Raw genomic sequence first — 19,185 nt, 5'->3', positions numbered from 1 at the left:
CTCCTCCAAATTAAAAAAAAAAAAAAGGAAAGATGAAGAATATTGAGTTTTTTGTATACCTGAAATGAAAAAAAAAAGTAACTATTCATAGCCAAGACCAGTGCCCCCCAAAAAAGTTATGCACCTCAGATCTTGTGATTGTTTAATGCCTTTTTTTATCGTTTAATGTCTTTTTACTGAAACTCCTAGTCAAATGTTCATTTCTCACCCAAAGTCCTTCCATTTTGAAATTATTAATTATATCCTTTCCTGATATTTGTCTTTCTCCGAAGAGGTAAAGCAAGGATATAGGGAAAGAAAAAGAAAATAACCGGTCTTTAGAAAAGTGCACCCTGGAAAATTTCTCTAACTATCCCTGCCTAGAGATGATTCTCTTTGTGATTTTCCTCACATTTTACCTGATGACTCATTGAGAAACATACATATTTCCTTGATTTCAGCTTCGATTTCCAGTTCCTCATACCAGTGTTTTTTCAGGGAGTCAGTTTTTTCAGCCTCATCCCTTCAATGTTGTGTGATCTTATCTGAGTCCCAGATAAGACTGTACCTATCTCTACCTACGATTGCCATGAGCACTATCTTTTCCTGGCACTGGGGTGGAAGTGTATCCTCCTGACCATAAAGATATATGAGAAATGTACTGCAGTCTGCAAAATCCTGCACTAACTGTCATCATATACCCAAATATTTGGCAATGCTCTCATATTGCCGGTCTCGACCCAGACATTGCCCTACTGTGTAGATATTATAGCCCTTGAGGCTTTTGTGTTTACCATCCTTATTATCCTTGTGCCACTCATTCGTATCCTTGTCTTTCATAGGGAAACTGCATGTGGTGACTTGATGTTTTATGAAATCAGATGCTCAAGGAAAGAAAACTTCCAACATTTATGTCTTCCCATCATGTGTCTCTCCTATGCCACCACAACATAGAGTGATAATAGAGACAGACAGAAAGAGAGACAAACAGACGGAAATAGGTGCAGTTGTAGATTATGGATATACATAGCTCTCTAGCAAACAAACCTTACTTGCCAAAACCAGGGCAAGCCTCCTAGTCTTTTCAATATAATTGTTACTCTCGCTATCAATACTCTCATCAATACATGAATAAACCAAGGATGTAATGGAGTCTATAAAGACAAAGCTTGAGAGGTGGTAGGTGTCTTTTCTATAACCATCTTTAAACCCATGCACCATATATGTTGCCAAACTTAGTGTGATAAAGATACGTTCTGGAAATGATGATGATAATAGGGAAGGTAGTAAGAGGCTTATTCATTACATGAAAGCCAAGTATTCCTGAGATGACTGTCCACCATGCCCATCTCTAAATCACCAGTTAATCAAAAAAGAGACTCTAGGTTAACAGTCAAGCACTTGTGAAACACTTGTTTTTATTGTAGAAACTAGATTTGTTTTTTTGCTTTTGATCCCAGCAATCTCACTAAGTATGTATATTAAAAAAGAAATAAGGATCTTGAAGAGATGTCTATGCTCCCATGTTCATTGTAGTATTATTCATGATAGCTAGGATGAAGAAACAACCTAAGCATCCACTGACAGAGGAATGGATTTAAAAAATGTCATTTCACACACACGCACAAACACACACACACTGAAATATTATTCAACCATAAAAAAGAAGAAAATCCTGCTGATTTTTAGAACACAGATGGAGTACGTTGTACTACATGAAATAAACCAGACACAGAAAGACAAAAGACGTATGATATGACTTACATGTGAAATCTAAAAACTTTGAACTCGGACAGGCACAATGGCTCAAACCTGTAATCCCAGCACTTTGAGAGGCTGAGGCAGGTGGATCATTTCAGGTCAAGGGTTCAAGACCCTCCTTGCCAAAATGGTGAGACCCTATCTCTACTAAAAATACAAAAATTAGCTGGGCATGGTGGTGGGCGCCTGTAGTCCCAGTTACTGGGGAGGCTGAGGCAGGAGAATTAATTGAAGCCAGGAGGCAGAGGTTGCAGTGAGTCGAGATCGCACTCCAGCATGTGTGACAGAGTAAGACCCTGTATCAAAAAATAAAAAGGTTGAACTTATAGAAGCAGAGAATAGAATGGTAGTTGCCACGGGCTGGAGGGTGAGGAGTGGAGAGACAGTCAAATGGTACAAACTTTCTGTCATAAGATGAATACATTCTGGAGATCTAATGTAGATTATGGTGACTGTAGTTAATAATACTGTACTGTATACTTGAAATTTGCTTAGAGATTAGATCTTAAGTGTCCTCAACCTCCCCGCTCCCTCTACACACAGTAACTATGTGAAATGATGGATGTGTTAGTTTGATTATGGTAATAATTTCACAATTTGGTTTGATTTCTATATAATCACATTGTGCACGTTAAATATATGCAATTTTATTTATGCCTCAATAAAACTGGAAAAAATCAAAATGAAGGATTTTTAAAATAATGCTATTCAGCAAAGGACAATAATGTTAAGAGTTTTAAGCTATCTTCAATATGTCATTACGCCAACTAAAGCAAATTAAGCACATATTCTGTTTTGTTTCATTTACTAGCATTGTCTTCCTACAGGAGCCATCAAGTGGTATTTACTTTCAGAGTTTACGGCTAAACATCTTGTTTGTTTTTCATTTTTTTATTTTTTTTTAGATGGCGTCTCGCCCTGTCACCCAGGCTGGAGCGCAGTGGCACAATCTCGGCTCACCACAACCTCTGCCTCCCAGGTTCAAATGATTCTTCTGCCCTAGCCTCCGAGTAGCTGGGACTACAGGTGTGTGCTACCACGTCTGGCTAATTTTTTTGTATTTTTAGTAGAGATGGGGTTTCACCATGTTAGCCAGGATGGTCTTGATCTCCTGACCTCGTGAGCCACCTGCTTCAGCCTCCCAAAGTGCTGGGATTACAGGCGCGAGCCACCGCGCTTGGCCTTGTTTTTGATTTTTAAAAAGTGAAAGATTTACACAATCTGAAGAGTAATCAGAGTTTATTGTTTCTGACTTTTAAAAGCTATCTTAATTTATTAGCATTACCCCCAGTGACAAATTAAGCCATGAATGGATACTTCATCTTTTACGTTGCCATTTTTCCGGACGGAGGGACAGAGAGTGTGTTCTGTTCAGACAGAGTATGTTATATTTATACATGTTACCAAGAATTTCACAAACTGGGAGACAGTACACATTCAATAAGATTTAGCTAATAAAGAATAAGTTAATGAATAAATGGACAGATGAACGAATGAGCCATTTTAAAGAGATATTAGTTTACCGTTCAGTGTGACAAGTATGTAGACCTACAGGATAAATTAGATGATTTAAGTGTCTTTAAAAAGTGTCTTTCAGCCAAAAACTTATGATATATCCTTTACCATATAATAAACAATATTATTCATTATGGTTACCATTTTTCTTTGCTGTGACTATTTTTAGCTTCATTTAAGGTTTATTCAATAACCAAAAACTTTTTTTCTTTCTTCGTATTATACTTTAAGTTGTAGGGTACATGTGCATAGCATTTTAGGTTTATTGCCATGTATACTTGTGCCATGTTGGTGTGCTGCAGCCATCAGCTTCGTCAGCACCATCAACTTCGTCATTTACATCAGGTATAACTCCCAATTTCGATACTCCCCTCCTCCCACTTGATAGGCCCTGGTGTGATGTTCCCCTTCCCGAGTCAAGTGATCTCATTTGTTCCAGTTCCCACCTATGGTGATGAGAACATGCGGTGTTGGTTTTGTTCTTGCTTGATAGTTTGCTAGAATGATGGTTTCCAGCTGCATCCATGTCCCTACAAAGGACACAAGCTCATGTCGTTTTTAGCAACGCATAGTATTCCATGGTATATATGTGCCACATTTCTTAATCAATCTGTCACGAGAACTCAAACAAATTTACAAGAAAACAAAACAACCCCCATCAAAAGTGGGCCAGAGGAATGTAGACAGACATTTCTCAAAGAGACATTCATGCAGCCAACAGACACATGAGAAAAATGCTCATCATCACTGGCCATCAGAGAAATGCAAATCAAAACCACAATGAGATACCATCTCACACACCAGTTAGAATGGCAATCATTAAAAGTCAGAAACAACAGGTGCTGGAGAGGATACATGGAGAAATAAGGCAGCTTTACACTGTTGGTGGGGTTTGTAAAACTAGTTCAACCATTATGGAAGCAATTATGAATTCTATAAGGGTCGAACTGAATGTACCATGTAACCAACCATCCCATTACTGGGTATATACCCAAAGGATTAAAATCATTCTGCTATAAAGATACACATTACACCGTATGTTATTGCAGCATATTCACAATAGCAAAGACTTGGAATCAACCCAAATGTCCACCAAAAACTTTTTTAGCCTAAGTCTTTGCAATATTGCCCTTCTCTTTCTGTATACATCAATAGTCAATTCATAATTTAGCACACTGTTAGAAATATTTCCAACATTTTTGAAATAATCTCCTCATAACTATTCACACACACATTTATTTATGTTGAAACCACAGTCTGCAATTGTCATGGAAATAAAATATAGAATTGTAAAAGACCAAAGTGGCTCTAATCAAAAACTTTATCTCAAGACAATATTTCAGAACTAAATAATAAAAAAAGCAACAAATGTGAGACTGAACTATTCCATGTTTTGTGAGCTGTTAGAACAAAAATAAATCACAAAGAAGCAGGGAAACCACCTTTCAAGATGGATGAGACCCTAGGAAAAACAACAACAGCCAACATGATTTCCCTGTCACATCCCCCACTCCCACCCCATTAGTCTCTTCACTGCTCCTCTTACATCCTTGTTTCTGAGAGTGTAGATTAGAGGGTTAAGACTAGGTGTGACAACAGTATAAAAGAGGGCAATGAACTTGCCTTGATCAGGAGAATTTTCTGATGGTGGCTGGAGATATATGCACATGACTGGAATGAAAAAGAGAGATACAACCATAAGATGGGCTCCACATGTCCTAAACACTTTCTGAAGCCCGGTGGTTGATTGCATGCTCAGTACAGTCAGGCAAGTAGCACCCATAGGAAGTGAGAATGAGGAGGAGAGGTATAAGAACAAAAATAGAGCTCATGACCATGAGGATCAACTCATTTGCATGGGTGTCAACACATGATAAACGCAGAAGTGCTGGAACTTCACAGAAGAAGTGATCCACTAGGCGATGTCCACACAGAGATATCCAGAAAGTAAAGGAGGAATGAAGTGCTGAGGTAGTAAAACCACTTACCCAAGAAGCCGCAGCCAACAAGCCGCAGAAACGAGGATGCATGAGGACAGTGTAATGCAAAGGTCTACACACAGCTGCATAACGGTCATAGGACATCACCACCAGTAGGACACACTCTGCAATTCCCAGTGCGAGAACAAAGTAAAGTTGAACCATGCAACCAGCATAAGAAATGGTCTTTTCCGGGCCCCAGAGGTTGACCAGCAACTGAGGGATAGAGCTGGTGGTGTAGCAGATATCCAGAAATGAGAGGTTTGAAAGGAAGAAGTACATGGGAGTGTGGAGATGGGAGTCCAGGTATGACAGGATGATGATGAACAGGTTGCCTGTCAGTGTCATTAGGTAGAAGATCAAGATAACCACAAACAGAACTACTTCCAGATGAGGCCAATTAGAAAATCCAAGTAGAATAAAGAAGTCTTCAGAACTTATGTTTTTTTCCATCATCATTCATTTTTTTCTTGTACCTAAAGAAAGAATCACATAAACTCAAAGTCTGTCCATGCATTGTCAATTGCTCACTTGCAAACAGACTGAGCACAAATCCCACTTCTAGACAGTATGCATCATAATGTCAGTAGAATTTTTATACAGTTCCCTTTACCTGCTTCATTGAGATATTTATCCAGCTGTGGATACAAGCAATAGCTTCTCAAGTTACTGAGTTCTTTTGTATACATCCCTGAGTTAATATTTGGATTAATGAAGACTATGATATTCTATAATCAGGAACACAATCACTATGAAAAATAATTTTTTACTTTAAAAAGTTAATTTGATTATTTTTATATTTTCAGGCTATTTCCAATTTTGCAATTACAGAGAAAGGAATAACAGCAGTCTTAATAATCTTACTTACAGATAGGAATTTCCCATATTAAAAAGCAATTAGGCAGTCACTTTAAAATATTAACTGAAAAGAAATAAATTGAATGATTATAGAAAAAATTAACTGCCATTTATTTATGCTAGCAGTTTATTTCTAGACAAATAATACACAAATGAAAGTTTAAACAGAATATGCACAAACACACCAACTTATAAAAATTCACAATATACACAAAGCCAATTAATAAAGCAAAATAGAGTAATCGGTGATAGAATGCTTCCAAAGGTGAATGAGACTATATTACTGAAAGATATAAAGATTACAGAGTCTGACAAAAACATAGGTTGGTAAGAGAGAAAAGGACAGTGTTTGGATGCACAACAGTGAAGAGGAGGTCTGAATGTGGTATTTGAAGTTGAAAGAATGTATAACAGGATTGTTTGACAGGGACAAGAAGACTTAAACATGGTTTCTACAAAATTTTATATGCTTTAGGCCAATAACTGAACTATACTTTAAATTCTGAGTCACAATTTATAATTTGTATTTTCTGGGGTTTCTACAATTTTTAATGGAGCTTCTGAACAGACATTAATATTAGTAGAAAGATACATGAGCATTGTATAAAATCCAGAAAATTCACCTTGTAGTTATTTTTAAAAAATAAAGAAGAAATTCAAATATGCTTTGATAGTTTGATTTTCAGTTGCTTATTTTCTCTTGCACACTACCAATCTTGCATGAGAAAGATAAACACTCTTTTATGATACAGTTTTTGCAATAAAATATAGGAACCCAGCATTTCAATATTCCTAAATAGCATTGCCATCCCCCTTCTGCTCCCCTCCTGCCACAGCCAACTCTTCCTCTTGTACTCTCTGATAAATTCGGCAAAAGAGGCTGGGTGTGGTGGCTCATGCCTGTAATCCCAGCATTTTGGGAGGCCGAGGCAGGTGGAACACTTGAGGTCAGGAGTTCGAGACCAGCCTGACCAACATGGTGAAACACCGTCTCTACTAAAATATACAAAAATTAGCCAGGCATGGTGGTGGACACCTGTAATACCAGCTACTCTGGAAGCTGAGGCAGGAGAATCACTTGAACCTGGGAGACGGAGGTTGCAGTGAGCTGAGATCGCACCATTGCCCTCCAGCCTGGGTGACAGAGCAAGACTCTGTCTCAAAAAAATAATAATGATAATAAGGCAAAAGACAAATTTATCTACACCCGACTCACCTTCAGTGTTTTGAAAAACTTTTAATACTCAAATATTGTAATCTTGACTCTTGAAAAAGATGTAAGGAGTTGCCTAGTTGGTCGAGTTACAGCTGGAGAGCTAGGAACATTAAACTCGGGCCAAATCTATGCAAATGCTCCAGACAGGTACAAAGATACTGTACATTTTTCCATATTGTTGATAATGGAATGAGCATTAACCTTTTGAGAAATCATGGGAAAATTCCAAGAATTTTTTTAAAATCTCCCTAGGATTAAAGGTAATATGCCATAAGATACTTGAACTCAAATGCTGTGTATACTTTTGCTGATGTAGACCTAATTTTCTTTTCTATTGCAGCTGCCTGCGTTCCTTATTACAGTAATTAAAAAGTGGAATCTGATACCTATCTGTTGTATGACTCATCTTTCAGCATTCCTCAGAGTTGATAAAAGGGATAGGAAATAAGGGACAAAAAAAACCCAGAACTCATGTAGAGAAAAGTTTGCAGCTTCGATTTTCTTCTTGGTGGAAAAGAGGGAAATGAAGACCCTATCAAATGTAGCTTCTATGAGCTGTGGAATAAAATACCTTCTCTCTTCTAAAATTAGAGCACTGTAGGAAAATGGATGGTTGGTGTCTCTTCTTCCTTGGGTTATTATTAAGAGACATTTTGTCAACTTGTGTCACATCCATTCCTTTATACTATATCTGGTTTGTTTTCTTAATTTTTCATTGACCAGTAATAATTGCATATATTTATGGAGTACATTGTAATGTTTTGATGTATATATACATTACAGAATGATTATATTAAGCTAGTTGATATATCCATCACCTCACATCCATCATATTTTTGTAGTAAGAACATTTAAAATCTACACTTTCTGCAATTTTGAAATATGGAAGCACAATACATACCAGAAGTGCACCAACTTCTTTCAGTACTGACCTTCCTGTGCTTGTCCCTGTTTCCTGTCACTCTCCTCCTGACCTATGACCTCATCATGTATAAACTGACGAAGGGGCTCTCTGGTTGCTGTACAACCTAAAAACATCAACCTAATTGCCTTCTTATAACATTTTTGCCAATGTTTTAAATCTAACTATGGACAACAGAGTCTGGAATTAACTGTGATTGTCATTGCTACAGAAAAGACAGCCTGAGTTTCTCCAAAAGATCTGCTTTTTAGCAGAATGTGGGAATACTTTAGGGCATTCAAGGTATCACGGGATGGACCCTTTATCCCAGAGCAAATGCAATCTTTAGGGACACAAAAAGAATAACGGGATACTCTTTCATTGACTGGGGCCTTTGGGATTATAAATCTCAAAGTTGCAATTAATGCCCTTCAAGGAGTTGTCCTGGTGTGATGTTCTCAGTTACAAAACTCTTCACAGAAATATCTTCAGCATGATGTTATAGTCTTACTGAGATGATAGTGAATTTATGACCAACAAACATGGGAAAAGATGCTGTGAGTTACATTTACAAGAAAGGAACAGGTTTTACTGAGCTGTCTGATTTTTTCAGTTTCCCATGGGGCTAAGGGTCAAATTTACAAGACAACTGGAAAAAAAGGAGAGACTTGAGAGCCATTCAACAGAAAAGCTAAAATACATAAAGACTAAACTGTTTCTTATTAATGAGGTGCTCTTTGAGACTGACCTATATTATTTATGCCTTCCCAGTTGTTTTTTAAATTCAATTCCAAGATTTTTCCTGCAACAGGTGAAAAAAATCTTAAATATTACTCCAGTCTTTTATTATTTTAATTGACAAATAACAATTTTATATATTTATTAGGTACAATGTGATCTGTTGATATATATATGTGTGTGTGTGTGTGTGTGTGTACAGTATGGAATGATTAAGTCCAGTTAACGCAGTCATCACCTCACTTATTTTTCTTATAGTGAGCACATTTAAAATCTGCCAATTTAAAATCCCCTTTCTCATCCCCTGCCTGGTGGCTATCATTTCTACTCTCACCTGTATAGGTTTTGCTTTGATTCCACATATGAGTGAGATCATGTGGTATTTGTCTTTCTGTGCCTGGCTTCTTTCACTTCACATAATGTCCTGGAGGTTCATGAATGTTGTTGTAAAGACAGAATTTCCCTTTTTCTTTAAGGCTGAATAGTATTCCATTTTATATAGATACTGTGGTTCATATATATATATTGCATTATATCCCTTTTATATATTTATCTGTTTATCCATTGATGGACATTTAAGGTCCTTCCACATCTCAGCTATTGTGAAAAATGCTACAATGAACATGACAGTGCAAATATCTGTAGTGAATTCTTATGATTTTATGTTGCCTCAGCGTTCATTTTCAATCTATAGTTGAAATTTCTCATACCAGAAGCAGGGCTTAGCCACCCTTATCACAATTTTGAGTTCTCCTCTCCTCCCAGTTTCTCAAGGTGGTCAATCCAGATATTTGGCCTCTTGGTTTCCACCTCCCTATGGGACACCTAGATAAAACCTGCTTGACTTACCCCACTGATCCCCACACCCCACATGGACCGCAGATTTGTGGTAGTGAACACCTCTCAATACAACATGACTCCCAAGAACTCGGGCCTGCTTGCTCTAAACCCACCAATCAGTTACTCTCTGCTTGGGTAATGCTGTGTACCCCAATAAGGGCTTTGGCCTTCTCGGCTGTCACTCACTCTCTCTTGCTACCCACCCACTGGTTGAGCATGCGCGTCTCTAAGGGATGACCTTTCTCCCATTAGGCCTGTGAGGCAAGTTGCCCTCTTCTCTCTGGAATCTTTAAGTAATAAAACTACTTCTACCTTTTTTTTTTTTTTTTTTTTTTTTTTTTACGTGTCTTCTTGGCATTGCACCTGACTGACACACCTGAAATTAATAATTTTTTCCGGACAAGGCTCTCTTAGAGAGTGGTGATCTTGGTAGGAATGAACTGGACACTAGTCAGGCAAGGGCCACAAGTGTGTCTGCCAGTGAAAACAAGTTCCAGTGAGAGGGACACCTGGTCATAAATAGGATAATTAGGCATTAGCTCTCCATCAGGATAAGGAAGTATTCCGTGAAAAGAACACCGAAAACATCCACAACCACAACCACCTCCACTGGAGCCCATCAGAGGCAGGCTAGAGTTTCTAGCCACTCTTCAAAGAGAGACATTAAAACGAAATTAGAGGAAAATCTGACCTTTTTTTTTTGAGATAGAGTCTCGCTCCGTAGCCCAGGCTGGAGTGCAGTGGCACAATCTCAGTTCACTGCAAACTTCGCCTCCCAGGTTCAAGCAATTATCCTGTCTCAGTCACCTGAGTAGCTGGGACTACAGGTGCAAACCACACCCTGCTGATTTTTTTGTATTTTTAGTAGAGATGGGGTTTCACCATATTGGTCAGGCTGGTCTCTAACATATTTTTAACATACAAATTTCAATCTCTTTGGCTATGTACCCAGAAATGTGATTGCTGGATTATATGGTAATTCTATCTTTAATTTTTTGAGGAATCTCCATGCTGATTTCAATAATGCCTGTATTAATTTACATTCCTGCCATTAGTATATAAGGATTCCCCACATCCTTGTCAGTACTTATTATCTTTTAGTTTATTGATAATAGTCATTCTAACAGGTATGAGGTGATATCTCTTTGTGGCTTTAATTTGCATTTCCCTGATGACTAGTGATATTGAAAAATTTTTGTATATAGCTATTGGTCTTTTGAAAGATGTCCATTCAAGTCCATTGCTCAGTTTTAAATGGGGTTCTTTGTTTTCTTGCTAACAAATCAAGTTGTTTGCATTTCTTACATATTTTGGATATTAGCCATGTATGATTTGTAAATATTTTCTCCCAGTCTATGGGTTGTCTCTTCAATCTGTTATTTACTTTGTTGTAGGGAAGCTTTTGGTTTGAGGTAATCCCGTTTGGCTACTTCTGCTTTGGTTTCCCGAGCTTTTGAGATCATCACCAACAAAGTATTGCCAAGATTAATTTCAAGGACATTTTTCCCTATGTTTTCTTCTAGTAGTTTTACATTTTCAGGTCTCGAATTTAAATCTTTAAACCATTTTTAGTGGACTTTGCACATATGGTGTGAGATAATGGTTCAATTTCATTCTTCTGTATGTGGGTATTCGATTTCCCCAGCATTATTTATTAAAGAAACTGTCCTTTCCCCATAGTGTGCTTATTCTTGGCATCTTTGGCAAAAATCAATTAATCACAAATACATGAGTTTATGTCTGGACTCTCTATCATGTTACATTGGTCCATGTGTCTGTTGTTATGCCAGTACTTTTCTGTTTCGAATACTATAACTTTGTAATATATTTTGAATCAGGTAGTGTTATGCCTCCAGCTCTGTTCTTTTTGCTCAAAAGTGCTTTAGCCACTTAAGATTTTTTGTCATTCCATATGAATTTTTGAATTGCTTTTTCTATTTCTGTGAAACAAAAAGGTCATTAGAACTTTTATAGGAATTGCATTGAATCTGTATACCACTTTCGACAGTACAGACATTTTAATAATATTAATTCCTCCAATCCATGAACCATCAGGTTCTGGGCTTTTCTTTGGTAGGAGACTTTTGTCACTGATTCAACCTCCTTACTCATTAGTCTGTTCAGATTTTCTATTTTTTCGTGATTCATTCTTGTTATGTTTCTAGAAATCTAACCATTTCTTCTAGGTCATCTTATTTGTTGGTGTTAAACTGTTCACAGTATTATTTATGATCTTTTGTACTTCTGTAGTTTCAATTTTAATGTCTCCTCTTTCATTTCTTATTTTATTAGAGTCTTCTTTTTCTCTTAGTTGGTCTACTAAAGTTTTGTCAATTGTTTTTGTCTTTTCAAAAACCAAACTGTTTTGTGAATGTGTTCTTTTGTTTTGTAGTCTCTTATTTATTTCTGCTCTGATCTTTGTTATTTCCTTCCTTCTGCTAACTTTGGGATTCGTTTGTTCTCTTTTTCTAGTTTCTTGAAATGTAACATTAGGTTGTTTGTTTGGGATCTTTCTTCTTTTTTAATATAGGCATTTACTACTATAAACTTTCCTCCTGCTAAGAACTTCTTTTGTTGCCTCCCACAAGTTGTGGTACATTGTGTTTTCATTTTCATCTGTCTTAAGATATTTTTTAATTTCTATTTTGATTTCTTCATTAACCCATTGTTTATTCAAGAGCATGTTGGTTAATTTCCATGTTTGTAATATTTTCAAACTTTCTCCTATTATTTCTATTCATTTCTACTTTCATACTTTTGTGGTCAGAAAAGATACTAGATATGATTTCAATCTTCCAATCTTCTTAAAATTGTTGAATCTTATTTTGTTACCTAATATTTGATCCTGGATAATGTCCCATTTGCACTTGAGAAGAATGAATATTCTGTTGCTGTTGGATGAAATGTTCTATATATGTCTGTCAGGTCCATTTGGTCTAAAGTGTATGTCAAGTCCAGTGTTTCCTTATTGATTTTTGTCTAGATGATAAGTCCACTGTTGAAAGTGAAGTATTGAAATCCTCTGCTATTATTGTATTGCAGTCTATCTCTTTTCAGGTCTACTAATACTTTCTTTATATGTTGAGGTTATCTTATATTAGGTGCATATATATTTACAATTGTTAAGTCCTTTTCATGATTTGACCCTTTTATCATTATGTAATGACCTTTGTCTCTTTTAACAGTTTTGGACTTAAAGTTCATCTAAGTACAGCTACTCTTGTCTTTTGCTTTCCACTTGCACGAAATAATTTTTTCAATCAATCTGTGTTCTTCAAGTTAAAGTGAGCCTTTTACAGGCAGCCTGCATCTGCGTATTGTTCTTCAGTTTTTTTCCAATGCGAAGCATTTTAGTAGGTTGTCAAATGTACAATTATTAGAAAATCTAAATATTACCTGTAAAAACTAGTTACATCACATTAGATAATTCTATAAAATAAGGAAACACAAATCACACATTGCCAATGACCTCTGCAGTCCAATAATACCCCCCATCGATAGTACAAATTACAAACGCATTTTTAAAATAAAGACATGATTTAGACATTTAAACCAAAGCAACCGTAGCTAACCTAAATACATTTATTCCTCAAGTACAATAAATTAAGCATTGCTACTTATAGTCACTAACAACAAAATTTTAGGTTCAATTTTACCTAAAATTTCATAAATCTTCCAATACAGTTCCCATAGTAAAGTGTCTTTGTGTGTGCCATTTTAATTTATATGCAGGTGAATCATATATCAGACTTAAAACTATTTCACTTCATAATTAAATTGTTCATACATATATATCGAAAGTGAATACCCGGCCAAAATTTAATCCCAAAGATGACAAAGTGTAAAATTGTTTTAAATTCTTGAATGCATATACTGATTTGTTTAATTGCCTGTGTACTACTTTTTTAAATTAGAGACTATCAGAGTAAGTAATGAGAATTTAAATATTAACTCAAAAAAAGATGAAGGCTTCAACCTTCCTACAATAGTAGCAAGCATTTTAAATAACAATACCAGGAGTCTGTAAGCTAAAAAGTAACTTTATATTCATTGCAAAATTTAAAATACCAGTGAATTGAAGATAAGATTAAGGTCTAAAATATTTGTACTAAATTGTAAAATACAGTTTAAAATACGCAGTTAATTTGCTTGTGGACATGTAATGGTATGTTTTTCAACAGTAATGTTATGTTAAACACTACTTTAAATGGTCACTCTAAGTAAACATAACCTTACTAGCAAGAAAAGTGAAAAATTAAGGCTTTCATGCTATCTATATCTACTACGCAAAGTCAAAAGTCAAATAGAGCTTACAATGCGGCAAAATATTATTTCTAACTTCTATGACATTAGCTGCTTCATCTCAACTCAATACTTACTATCATATCTTTATACAAACTCAAATGCTAGTTATCTTTATTATCCATAAATACAAATTAAACTAAAGAACTTCTGCACAGCAAAAGAAACTAGCAGTAGAATAAACAGACAACTTACAGAAGGGGAGAAAAGATTCACAAACTATGCATACAACAAAGGTCTAATATCCAGAATCTATAAGGAACTTAAATCAACAAACAAAACATAACCCCATTAAAAAATTAACAAATGACAAAGGATGAACAGACACTTCTCAAAAGAAGACATACAGGTGACCAATAAACATATGAAAAAATTGTTCATCATCACTAATCATCAGAGAAATGCAAATCAAAACCACAGTGAGATACCATCTCACACCAGTCAGAATGGCTGTCATTTAAAAGTCAAAAAACAACAGATATTGCAGAGGCTGAAGAGAAACGCGAACGCTTAATACACGGTTAGTGAGAATGAACATTAGTTCAGCCACTGTGGAAAGCAGTTTGGAGATTTTAGTTTGAAGAACTAAAAACAGAGCTACCACTGGACCCAGCAATTCCATTACCGCTTATTTAGTCAAAGGAAAATATATCATTATACCAAAAGGACACAGGCACTCATGTTCATGGCAGCACTATTCACAGTAGCAGAGACATAGACCCAACCTAGGTGCCCATCAGTGGTGGATTGGATAGACACAATGTGGAGCTCTGGCAGAGACCCGGGTGAGACACGCTGACCCTGGGCCTGCGGAGGGGCTGGCGGTTCAGGACCTCCCACAGCCTCTGCCCTGCAGGCTCCAGGCGCCCTCCCTGTGGCTCCCCTCGTGGGCCCAGGCCTGAAGCAGCCGTGAACCTCTCTTCCCTACCCCACCTCGGTGACTGATGGCAGCTCCTCTCCCAGCCCAGCCCCCGCCGGCCTCCAGGTCTCCCGGCCCAGGCCTGCAGGGCCTAAACTAAGCCCCTGCCGAGCCGCTAGGATGCACCGCATTTGGGTGGCGGCCGGCGTGGCGGGCCGGGAAGCATGGCAACCGCCTCAACTCGCAACGGAGGCCATTAGGGTGTGGAGGGCGCGGGAAGGCGGGTCGCCTGCCACCAGGGCGCGGGAAGGCGGGTCGCCTGCCACCAGGGCGCGGGCAGATTGAACCGCTCTGTCGCAACCGGGCGAGACCGACCTAGTCCTGATGACAAGGGACAACGGCATTAACGGCCGGAAGGTGAGTGGTGTCGCAGATAACAACGGATAGCGGCCATGTGGCCACTGGTCTTCCTTCTCTACCAGACCTGGAGGTGGGAAGAGAGAAGTGGTGGAACAACATGCCACATTTGGCGCATTGGAGATGCCCGCTACCCTTTGGGAAGATTTAATTACCACCGTTTGTAGAAGGCCTGCGTGTGTAATATGAGAAAGTGGCTCTCAACTTCCTCCGCCCCCAACTTTTAAATAGAAAACATTTGCCAAATCTAGCCCTTCTAGATGGAAAAAGGTTGTGATGTATGATAGAGTTAGAAAATCATACATCTTATAAATTCTCAGTTGTTCAAAAATAAATCATAGAAAATAGATGTCTTCTGGAAATGGCTTTTTGAAATGGAATTGTTGGACCACCCCTGGAAGCCATACCAGGAATGACAGACCCATCCACGTTTGTTCAGTGGGTTGGAGGACATGAAGAAGACCTGAGAAGAAAGAGAAGAAGGTTCTGTGCCAGACTAGTCATATTCAGAAGACTTTCTCATATTCTTTCCATTGTTTTGTGTGCATTTTATTCCCTACTACTGTATAGATCGTTGACAATGCTAAACTTTTTTGAAATGTCTAGTCTTTCTAGATGTTCTGAAGTGCCTGACATACGTTTAAACTAGAAGCAGTAAAATAACACATTTTGTAAATATCTTTTTGTTAAAATTCGTATGAAACGTTGTTTTAGGGGGAATGGCCAAACCACCAGTTGAGTACTTTGCATTGTATTATGCACTGGTTCAGGAGAGGAGGAGGAGGCTGTGCAGAGAGCTCTGTGCCACCAGTGGACTTACAGTGAGACAATATTAACCATTGTATCTGATGTTTGTGCATTTTGTTTTACTTATCTGTGTATAAAGTGTATATAGAGGAAAACAAGTCCTAATTTACATCTAGTGTTTCTAGATGTTATAGAGGTTGCCAGTGTATGACAAAAGTAGAGTTAATAAAATAATATTTTTGTATATTTGTTTTTAAATTTCTAAGGAAGATTGTCTTCTGAAAACTTGAGCATTCTTGCCTACTGGGTTGATGCAGATGGAAAGATTTCTAGGCCAGAATGTTCACATTTGGAAGACTCCTTCAAATTATAACTATTGTTACATGTATGCAGTTTATTCAGGGCTGCAGTGTACATAGTGGACAGATTAACTTCTTACCTGAAACCTCTAGTCTATTTAGATGTTTAGAAGGGCCGATGTATGTTAAATGTAGAGGTAGTAAAATTTCACTTGGTAAATGTCTTTTTGTTGAAATTCATAGGAAATACTGTATTTTGGAGATTGAATTGTTAAGCCATCTTTGTGAGCAATATAGTACTGTATGTTTTATGCATTGTGTTTTGCTCTGTATATAGCATATATAATGAACAAATGAGTCCTAATTTTGCAACATCTAGTCTCTAGATGTTAAAGAGGTTGGCAATGTATGACAAAGTACTTAGTAAAATTAGCACGTTTTGTACGCTTTGTGTTGAAATTCATAGGAAACCTTGTCTTCTGTAAATAACTTTTGGATATAAATTTGTTCAACAATTTCTAAAGCATGACACATGCCTATATACTTGTCTACTGAAATAAAAGCAAAGAGAAGAAAGGAAGGAATACTTCAAGGCCAAAATGGTCATGTTTAGAAGATACCTCAGATTATAACTGTTGTTATGTGTGTGCAATTTTATTTAACAGTGCTGTGTACACGGTGAACAAGTTATATGAAATACCTAGTCTTTCTAGATATTTGAAAGTGCTTTGTGTATTTAAAAATAGAAGTAGTAGAATAACACTTTTTTAAATATCTTTTAAAACTAATGAGAAATACTGTTTGGAACTGGCATTGTTGAACCACCTCTGTGAACAGTGTGTACTCTCTGTACATGTTCATCAGATTGAGGGAGATTGGAAGGAAGATATTGCAAAAGGTGTTTTGCTAGTGTTTACTAGAAAATTTCAGCTTAATCCATTACCTATATGTTACATGCATCGCATTTAACTTTGCTATACTGTATATATTGTGTATGTAGTGGACGAAGGAGTCCTAATTTTATAATATCTAATCTAGTCTCTAGGTATTAAAGAGGTTGACAATTTATGAGAGTTAGTTTACTAACTATTTTTGTACACTTTGTTGAAATTCACAGAAAGGCTGTCTTCTGAAAAGGACTTTAGGAAGTGAAATGATAACATCAGTTCTAAATGACACATATGCGTATATCCACTAGGTTCGTGGTGGAGAGGAGTTAGAAGGAATGAACGATTTTAGATCAGAATGTTCCTATTTAGAAGACACTTTCAGATATAACCATTGTTACATGCGTATATAGTGGACAAATTTAAGTCCTTATTTGAAACATGTAGTCTTTAGAAGTGCACAAAGTATGTTAAAAGTAGAAGTAGTAAATAACACTTAGTAGATATCCTTTTGATTCATATGAAATATTGTCTTTGGGAAATGGATCAAACCACTCATTGAGCAGTACACATTATTATATGTTGTTGGCTCAGGGAGGAAGGAGGAGCAGAAAGTGCAGAGGGTAATTAAAATACCAGTGTGTTTACGGTGAGGCATACTTTACCATTGTCCCTTATGTCTGCATTTTATTTTACTGTACTGTGTATATAGTGCATGTAAGTGGACAAATGAGTCCTAATTTTCAACATCTAGTTTTTGTAGATATTAAGAGGTTTCTAGTGTATAACAAAAGTAGAGTTAGTAAACTACTACACTGAGCACACTTTTTTGGTAAAATTCATAGGGAAAACCATTCTTAAAAACACAGAAAGATGCAGCCAAAGATGGCCAAATAGGAACACTTCTGGTCTGCAGCTCCCAGCAAGACTAATCCAGAAGGCAGGTAATTTCTGCATTTCCAACTGAGATACCCTGTTCCTCTCATTGGGACTTGTTAGACAGAAGGTCAAAACCATGGAGGGCAAGCAGAAGAAGGGTGGAGCGTTGCTTCACCTGAGAAGTTCAAGAGGCCAGGGGACCTCCCTCCCCGAACTGGGGTAAGCCATGAGGGACAGTGCTGGCCAGCCTGTTACTACACTTTTTCCATGGTTTTTGCAATCTGCAGATCAGGAGATTCCCTCGTATGCCTACACCACCAGGGCCCTAGGTTTCAAGCACAAAACTGGGTGGCTGTTTGGGCAGACACAGAGCTAGATGCAGGAATATTTTTCCTACCCCAGTGATGCCTGGAACCCCAGCGAGACAGAACTATTTACTCCCCTGGAAAGGAGGCTGAAGCCAGGGAGTCAAGTGGTCTCGCTCAGCAGGTCCCACTCCCATGGTGCCTAGCAAGCTAAGAACCACTGGCTTGAAATTCTCACTGCCAGCACAGCAGTCTGAAGTCAACCTGGGACAATTGAGCTTGGTAGGGTAGTGGCATCTGCCATTACTAATGCTTTAGTAAGCGTTTTCCCCTGACAGTTCTAAGGAGTCTGGGAGATGCAGACTGGCAAATTCACCACAGTGCAGCAAAGCAGCTGTGGCCAGACTGCTTCTCTAGATTCCCCCTCACTGGGCAGGGCATCTCTGAAAGAAAGGTAACAGCCCCAGTGAGAGGCTTACAGACAAAACCCCCATCTGCCTGGGACAGAGCATCTGGGGAAGAGGTGGCTGTGGGCTAACTATCCTAAATATATATGCACCCAATACAGGAGCACCCCAATTCATAAAGCAAGTTCTTAGAAACCTACAAAGAGAATTAGACTCCCACACATTAATAATGGGAGACTTTAACTCCCCACTGTCAGTATTACACAGATCAACAACACAGAAAATTAACAAGGATA

General features: G+C 37.6%; 1 protein-coding gene across 1 annotated transcript; it reads right to left on the bottom strand.

Moving 5' to 3' along the window:
* Positions 1-4,291: 4,291 nt before the first annotated feature.
* On the bottom strand, positions 4,292-7,036 carry LOC101023357 (olfactory receptor 2J1-like). Its single transcript, XM_031666847.1, is given in 3 exon segments — positions 4,292-5,035; positions 5,037-5,679; positions 5,681-7,036. Coding segments are annotated over 3 exon segments (996 nt in total). The 5' UTR covers positions 5,752-7,036; the 3' UTR covers positions 4,292-4,753.
* Between the last annotated feature and the right edge of the window lie 12,149 nt (positions 7,037-19,185).

The sequence above is a fragment of the Papio anubis genome, chromosome 6, assembly GCF_008728515.1.
Source record: "Papio anubis isolate 15944 chromosome 6, Panubis1.0, whole genome shotgun sequence".
In the NCBI taxonomy this organism is placed as follows: Eukaryota; Metazoa; Chordata; class Mammalia; order Primates; family Cercopithecidae; genus Papio; species Papio anubis.
The sequence above is the reverse complement of the archived record's forward strand: the minus strand, read 5'-3'. Positions and strand labels throughout refer to the sequence as shown.